The sequence below is a fragment of the Mobula hypostoma genome, chromosome 5 (assembly GCF_963921235.1).
Source record: "Mobula hypostoma chromosome 5, sMobHyp1.1, whole genome shotgun sequence".
In the NCBI taxonomy this organism is placed as follows: Eukaryota; Metazoa; Chordata; class Chondrichthyes; order Myliobatiformes; family Myliobatidae; genus Mobula; species Mobula hypostoma.
The window spans coordinates 64,097,323-64,106,019 of NC_086101.1; the positions used below are offsets into that span (position 1 = coordinate 64,097,323).

Sequence of the window (8,697 nt, forward strand, 5' to 3'; positions counted from 1 at the left end):
GAAATCAACCGTTTCCACCCAATTATTTTGTATATATATAGTTTCCTCTTGTCCGGATATCGACAAAGTCAAACTGAGAGTTTTCTGTGTCAGTCCTTATTTGTGTCACCCTGCACTGCCATCTATTGGTCACTACAAAGCTCAGCGGCTTTTATTTCGCCGGTTGTTTGCCTGTTATTTAGGAAATGGCTGGAATGACAAACAACCAAGCTGAGTGCACTAAATACTGACGCTCCTACAAATGGTTTGTTAGCGCTGATTTATCGCCCTCTTAAAAAATATGGACTGGATCACCCTAGCTGGAATGTAAAACAACGTCAAAATATACCACCAATTGAAGATCACTGTTTGAAACTAGTGGAAGACTCCGGCTTTAAGATTTATTTCCCTGCTATTATTTGCGCAACGCGCGTCTTCCATTTCTGATTTAATATTGCTCCCGAATTACAGAAAGGCTTGCTATTGAGAGAAGCGTTTGGCTTTCAGTGGCTGTGGATCACAGAAAGGGAAGGCTACGATGCTAAGGACTTCGAGCGACATCCTTCCGCATTCCCCGAGGGTTGATTTAAGTCCACATTAATACGACAGTGGATTTCTCCAGACAAGTACACTTCACAGCCCCATCGCCCGAGTTTCCACTTTAAGGCGAAGCCGGTGGATGAGATCGCCACAGCCATATTTTACAGATCGCGATTAAGGGAAGCGCTGTCATCGTAGAAGGATGAGATTATATTTTTTAGCATCGAAATGAAGGACAAGAAGGCAGTCTGCTGGGCTGGTGATTCCCCCCCCCCCACCCCCAGTTAGCCTTGGTAATCGCACGGTAAAGTTGTAAGTGAAGTGAGTGAAGTCTCAGATCGGCTAACCGTCGTGTTGATAATGTGAAGCAGTCTGTGAAAGCCTTAGTATAGTACCACACGGTAGCTGTATAAGCAGGCGAACCACTTTAAGCATTCCTAATCACAGATCCAACAGTTTAACTCGAATCCTGGCCGGAAACGCACCATCTCCTGCAATATTATGACCTCGCAGGAGCCGAGCTGGGTAAGTAAATTTTAATTTCATTGTAATTCGATTCAGCCACTGTGATCTCTCGATTCTGGAAGTAGGTAGGTCTCTTATTTTGAAACATATTTCTTGATGCCAGATGTATTGAGTTTCGGGCAAAATAATAGGAAGATAAACCCTTTGGCATAAAAACATGGTACACATAGAGCAGCGATCCGGAGACAGAGGCGATTTTGGGCATTTCATGAATACTAGTGACTTAGGCTTGTTCATACAGTGCTAATCCTGAAGTTTAAACGCTTCCCATCTTTGCATACTATACCGATAAATTGGATGAAATTGTGAACTTTCTTTTTCATTCGGTGAGGTGGGGTGATCGAGGTAGGAGATGGGTGGACGGAATAAAATTTGCCCTTGCATACAGTATCGAGGGAAACGGTGGGAGACGCTGTTGGTGAAGGGGGAAAGAGCACAGTTCTCAATCGTCCATAATGGGATGGGGGGTTCCTAATAATCGCGTTGAAGTGCTTAAACGTCTAATTGCGCTTTGTTTAAATGTTGTGCTGCAATCTTATGCATACGTATCCTTGAGATAGCAAAGGGATGAGACGAGCGAAAAGCAACCATGCTCGAAACGAAGTGATTTTCAGCATCAGTAGGTAGAAATTTACATGTTTTTTTTTGCGAAGCTTGTGTGATGCAGTGGTTGAAAGAACAAAAAAAGCGTCAGGAAATCGGATTTGTTTCGAGCTAGATGAAATTTGGGTATTAAATCGCTGTCGTGGGTTATTGGCTTGCCTTTTAATCAACTTGTGTGCCTTTTACCCTGAGGGATGAGGGTCTGCGACAGTTCTCGCCGATTATAACCAGCAGTTTGTGCGCTGTAGCATTGGCGATGAGCTTTAGCCATGACAAATCTTTCAATCTAACTACTGTACTTTCACCGGGCTGCTTTTGCGAAATTTCGCATGGAAACAGTTTCAGACATGGCTGAATATACCGAGCTGATCTTCAAAATCGTCTCTGTTTGGAGAGATGGGATAAATCAGTGGGGGGAGAAATCAGCATTGTGTTCGAATGAGGGCGAGGGAGAAAAATATTTTAAAAACACGTTCATTATTACTTTGTCGTCTTCTATATGAAACGCAATAGCTTCTGAAAGCATTCAGCTGCGTATAACTGGAAGCGTGGGCTTATGTTCTACGGAGTGAAAGCAAATGAACAGCTTATGTGGAATTATTTGTAAAATATACACATGCTTGGTGAGAGCTATTTTTAGTCGAGGGTTCTTTTTCAAAAGGTCACGATTTCCTTTTAATTGAAAACTTATAAGTGCTGGCACTTACCAACTTAACAAGCTCTATTGTTGGAAAAAATATTTAATTGAAGATACATTTCTGAAATCTAGACAAATGCATGTTGATGGTTCAGTGACGTTAACGCAGTATGTGATAAGTGACGCTTACACTAAATACAACTTCCTATCTCAACTAACAGAGGCTCCAATCATTCCTTATCCGCCGTGTACGTCTCCTCGACCAGTGCATTGAATGAGTGCATTGAACTGTCGCCAGTGGAGGATCTGGTCTCGAATTGAGAAACAAACAGATCCCTGAAATTATACCGGGATGTCATTTTAACTTTTGATGACCTCGACGTCATTGCAGCGATCAGTTGGAGAGCTGATGGCAATTTCGCCAACCGATTCTGCCTTCAGAAAACAGCCCACTCCCTTCAAAGTGGTGATGGTGGCGGTGTGTGTGTGTGTGTTGGGGGCGGAGGAGGTGGGGGAGCAGTTATTTTGGTGACGTTAGTCGATCGCTTGCAATGGAAAGTATTTACACTCTTTCTTATCTTCTGAAGGTGATAAGCTGTAACAGAGCACTAGAGTGAACACGGATTCGCACTCGGACAATGAAAATGTATGTCTGGATCACGCAGACCATCGCTTTTGCATCCTTCGTCCTATCTTGGGCTGAATCCATCGAAAGCTACGGAGAGATTTGTGAAAACCTTTGCTTTTGCGAGGAGAAAGACGAAATACTGGTCGTGGGTTGTGAGAACAGCGAGATTATCAGCCTCCTCCAGATCAGCCCGCCGCGGTTCTCCGTCTATCATCTTTTTCTAACCGGGAATCTGCTCCACCGACTGTACTCGAACGAGTTTATTAATTTTACTGGGGTTTCTATTCTTCATCTGGGCGGTAATGAAATCCAGGACATCGAACCGGGCGCGTTCAACGGGCTGCGAGCAACCAGGAGGCTGCACCTTAACAATAATAAATTAGAAGGGATTCGAGATGACACTTTTTTTGGACTGGAAAATTTGGAATACCTCCAGCTAGATTATAACTACATCAGCTCGATTGAAGCCGGTTCCTTTAGTAAACTGCACATGCTGCAAGTCCTGATCCTGAACGACAATCTCCTCAGCAGTTTACCCAGCAACGTCTTCAAATATGTTCCCCTCACGCACCTCGACTTGCGGGGTAACAGGCTCAAGATGTTGCCGTACGCGGGGCTTTTGGAGCATATGGACAGGGTGGTCGAGTTGCAGTTGGAGGAGAACCCCTGGAACTGCACTTGTGAGCTCATCGCGCTGAAGGCTTGGCTGGAGAGCATTTCTTACACGGCCTTGGTCGGGGAGGTTGTTTGTGAGACGCCTTTCCGGCTCCACGGCAGGGACCTCGACGAGGTCGCCAAGCAGGAGCTCTGCCCCAGGAGGATGAACGTAGACTCGGATAGGAAACCCGTGCCCCCTTTGACGACGCACGGCTATTTCTACACCACCCCAGCGCCAGCCACGTCGTTCATCACTTCATCGCCTGTGTCAAAGTTCCCAGCGAGGACCCCTAAAGGCACTCGCCTCCCCAAAGTACCACGTGTTCGCACGACCTCCAAGGGACCCTCCCTAAAAGAAGGATACAACTATGGACCCATTTTCGCCTATCAGACCAAGCCTCCCGTGCCTTTAGTGTGCCCTCGCCAATGCACGTGTAACATGCAAATCTCCGATTTAGGTCTTAACGTAAATTGTCAGGAAAGAAAGATCGAAAGAATATCCGAGCTGGAGCCAAAGCCCTACAATCCTAAAAAAATGTACCTCACAGGGAATTACATCCTGACCGTGCGACGCTCTGATTTCTTTGACTCGCCCGGATTAGATTTATTACACCTTGGTAACAATAGAATAACAGTGGTTCAGGACCATGCTTTTATGAATCTGACACACTTGCGCCGACTTTATCTTAATGGCAACTGCATCGAAAGACTCACTTCAGAAATATTTTATGGGCTGCGAAGTTTGCAGTTCCTCTACCTAGAGTACAATGCCATCAAAGAGATCGTGCACGATACTTTTCGGCCGGTCCCCAATTTGCAGCTCCTCTTTATCAATAACAACCTGCTGAGGGGTTTCCCCGTGGATATCTTTCTTGGCTTGAATTTGACCAGGCTCAGCTTGCGGAATAACCGTTTCACCTCCCTGCCTGTGGTTGGAGTCCTCGAGCAGCTGAAATCCTTAATACAGATCGAGTTATATGAAAATCCTTGGGTTTGTACGTGTGATATCGTGGGCATGAAGCTTTGGCTGGAAAAGCTTAATACCGGGACTCTTATAAATGATGTAATCTGTGAATCGCCCAAAAGATTCACAGGAAAAGACCTGCGAGCGATTAAATCGGATTTAATCTGCCCTGATTACTCAGATATAGTGGTGTCGACCACCAGCCCCACCGTTACCCAGTCCACAGAGGCACCCACTACCGCAGCCACCCCACTTCAATACATCAAGGACACTGGTTCTGTGCCGCTCTCCGTCCTTATCCTCAGTTTGCTTCTGGTTTTCATTACATCCGTGTTCGTTGCCGCTGGTCTCTTCGTGCTGGTAATGAAACGTCGAAAAAAGGCCCAGAGTGATCGGGCCAGCACTAATAACTCGGACGTGAGCTCTTTCAACCTTCAGTACAGTGTTTACAGTCACAGGTCGGCTCCCAAGGTCAAGGGTCCAGCTAGTCAAGTGTACGAATACATCCCCCAGCCTCTGGGACACATGTGCAAGAACCCCATCTACAGATCCAGAGAAGGCAATTCAGTGGACGACTACAGGGATTTACACGAGCTGAAAGTCGCCTACAGAAGCCAAGCAGAGGAGGAAAGAGAAAACCAGCTGAGAAGCCCCACATACAGCATCAGCGTCATAGAGCCCCATGAGGAGATCTCCCCAGTGCAAGACGTAGATCATTTCTACCGTGGGATTTTAGAACCCGAGAAGGTGTCACCCAGTGGGAACAGTGTTGACTATAAATATGGTAGCCCACCAAACTATAATTACTCACCAAACTATGAAGTTAGACGTCAATATTTACATCCGGAAAGGATGAGGGAGACGGTGCTCTATGGGGCACCCAGTAATTTATATGCTGAGCAAATTAGAAATGACTATCTGGAACTGAAGGCAAAGCTTCATGCTGAGCCGGACTACCTCGAAGTTCTTGAAAAACAGACCACCTGCAGTCAGTTCTGAGCCAGAGAGTTGTTTATATACAGTATTTATTTATAATTATCTGTTTTATTTTCTCTCTCTCTCTGGTTAGCATAAATGTTTGAGGTGAAAGTGCCTTGGCACCAGATTGTCACCTTGAATGGATATTTGAACAAGGGGTGTGCACAGCACAAAAACAGGTCCATTGAAACATTTGAATTTGCTGGGTTCAAGGAAGTTCAACTGAAGATTGTCCTGGTGATTGATGGCAGTAGGCATAAGTAACTGTTTTGGGTGTTACTGCTTCTAAATGGACATTGCAGTCATTCTTATTATCTTTTGGGAAACAATACATTTTCACAAAAGTGGCAATACATCTAAATGTGCTAGTAAGATTGTTGTTTCTCCATAACACATTTATCCAAGCTGAATATTTTAAGTTATGAAATAGACCCAGTGACCTACTTCAAATCAAACAAAATTTAACAAAAGGTCTCCAACCAAAACATTTTGCTTATTCCTAGATGACATCAAAAGTAATGCATGATGTACAGAAATCCATCAGTACATTGCAGTTTTACTGCAGGACCTAATATACCTGTCATAGTGGATCTCAGTGTGTTTCGGATGACTTACAATGCACAGTTTTGAATTTGGTTCTAGCTTCAGTCGTCTTTATAACTAAGATCAAATTGGCCTTCCAGTTCAAGAGACTAGCACACCCCTAATGTTAGTATGAAGCTCTTATTCTTTAAATGGATGTCTTTGTATGCATTCTGCACTTTTAAATTAGAAAGAGACCTCAGGGTCTTTAATATTCATCTCAGAGTTGCACAAATCAGTGTGTGCACTGGGGCCATGCAGGGCTATATGATGGATTGTACAAAACTGTATGTAATGTCTGTACCCTTGTAAAGAAAAGGATTTGAAAGGGGTAGTAATATTACACCACCAGGTGTTCAAACTGGCTATTTGTGTGGCATATTTTTTTTACATACAATATATAGTTTAACAAAAAATAGAAATTATAAAGGCAATTGAATTTTAAAAAATGGCAAATTGTTTTCAGTAGCTATTAATTAAAGAAAGCCAAATAAAAAAAATAAAAAGCATTTGTCAGAGAGCAGCATTTTAACAGGATTTACCATTGCTCATTCTAACTATTTGTTATATTGGAATTGCGTTCTTTAAGTGAAACAGGTTTCTGCCAAAATCCAGCTGCAGCTAGAATATCCAGTTTTGAGGTCAACATGTTGATGCATTAAAGAAAAGCAATTGTGTAAAGGAAGCAGTCAGTATAAGATTGGAGTTGTGTTTGAACTGATTACATTAACATCCCCAGTAGAGGTCTCTACAAATACACGCCATTAGCTGGTCAGTACACATTCAGTACGTTTTCTATATCAATTGGTTTTACTCTTTGAAAAAGGTCATTATCTTACATTCATATGACAGAGATTCATTTAGTTAGGCACCCCTTAGTACTCCGCACATATTTATTTCAATTCCTTGAACATCTTGATTTCCATAAAACTGCTGTGGTATTTAGATGTTCTTTCACTTACTCACCACATTTTTTCAGCCAAATATAACATGTGAGAATTGATATTGAGTTTGTTTAATTCATAGGCAGTGTACAGCATCTTCGTGAAAAGCTTTTAAGCAGATTTTTATTTTGGTATGTTATACTTTTAATTATTTAAAGTACAACATTTTTCTGAGAGGTTTGACTAAATGCAAATATACCTCAAGTATTTCAGCCAGAAAACATAACTGGATGAAATGCTCACTGAAATCTTAAAAAAAAAATTGTTTCTCATGGAAATTATGCATGGAAAATAGTAGTTAAGTCTATGAGAAACCAAAGCCACCATGATTTCTCATGGGGATCTGGAACTGTGCATTTAATTTCATTAAAATATTGTCTATTTTGTTAACTGTTATATCTTTTATTTTTTCCCTGATTAACTTATGCTAAAGGTTCAGTAAGTCATTCTCACACTTGATTTTTCTAAATAAATAATTATCAAGGCTAAGCTTAAGAAGGAGCCAGGCCTACATTTATGGAAATTAAAATAAGAGAAATATATTGTTACTTCTTATAAGTTCTACTTTTCAATGCATATTTACAGAAAATAAAATGTAGGCAGAAATTTCTTGGAGAATTTTATTAGAGATTGGCAGATGGATTTTCTTTGCTTGGCCCAACTGGAATACAGCAGCATATGTAGAACTCCAGACTTCATCCTCTCATTCCTGAAAATATTACTACAGAATCGAGAAGCACTAAATGTATCTCACATAGAAAAACACAGTATTTATTCTCTTCTTTCTTTCTCAGCTGGTTTTATCAAATTTGATGCAATAAAACCCAACATATTTATAGCATCCTCACCAGAGGTATTGTTAAGCTTAATAAATCTCAATGTATATTTCTTAAAGGAGGAAGAGTTTTGAATCCTCTTTTTACTTACCTGAACATGACCAGGTATTTACCTCATTCATTAAAATCATCACTGCCAATCTTATTATCTACATAATTCAGATAGGGTGGAGCATGTGAATTATTAAATTACAATTGTCAGTGGAAGGAAGAATGCTTAACGTTTTGAATTTCAGGTTGCACCCTATATCAGTTCTGCTTTATGTTCATAATTATTTAAAATAACATTTTAATTATTACGCTCCAAATATTACTCAAGCTGGCTGTGTATCATTTGATGTTTTCTTGTATCCTTAAGCTCAGAATCTTTTTAAAGCATAATTTGTAGGAAGAATAATGCTTAAGCAAGGTCAATGCGGCTTTAGGAACCTAGGAAAACAAGATTATTGTCCAGCTCCTTAACCAATCAAACTGAAAACTTAATTAAGTATCAAAATATATGGCAGGGAAAGAAAAAAATCATGTCAAGTACTAAAACACATTTTGAAGAGGAAAGACTGGAGTCAGAAAAAAAGAAAAAGAAACAGAGTAAAACAAAGATTAACAGGAATATTTTTTGAAAGCTGCCAAACGTGACTGGAACTGCAACATTTAAAACATTTGCCTTCTTCCAAAGAATTTTGCAATAATTGTACAATGTTCTTATGCTAGTTCTTCTGAACTATAGCTTGCTGTGGCTTGCTGGGTTTTTTCAAGCCCAGGAAGTTCAGCAAAATAAAGGAGAATGTAAAGTTAAGATCCCATTTATGTAAAGCAAACAGAAG

The 8,697-nt window shown here is 41.2% G+C and overlaps 1 protein-coding gene across 2 annotated transcripts; it reads left to right on the forward strand.

The window, feature by feature from the left end:
• Window positions 1–226: 226 nt before the first annotated feature.
• LOC134346815 (SLIT and NTRK-like protein 5) lies at window positions 227–7,766 on the forward strand. Of its 2 annotated transcripts, none has more exons than XM_063048511.1 (2): window positions 227–1,044; window positions 2,872–7,766. In XM_063048511.1, exon 2 carries the CDS (start codon window positions 2,923–2,925, stop codon window positions 5,530–5,532), a length of 2,610 nt encoding a protein of 869 aa, XP_062904581.1. In that variant the 5' UTR covers window positions 227–1,044; window positions 2,872–2,922; the 3' UTR covers window positions 5,533–7,766. The 2 variants fall into 2 exon arrangements, with proteins under 2 accessions (XP_062904581.1, XP_062904582.1); XM_063048512.1 differs by lacking the exon at window positions 227–1,044 and adding an exon at window positions 1,639–1,667.
• The last annotated feature ends 931 nt before the right edge of the window (window positions 7,767–8,697 follow it).

Coding starts and splice junctions, on each gene's coding strand:
- LOC134346815 (XM_063048511.1), top strand. CDS start 2,923: ATGAAAATGTATGTCTGGATCACGCAGACCATCGCTTTTGCATCCTTC.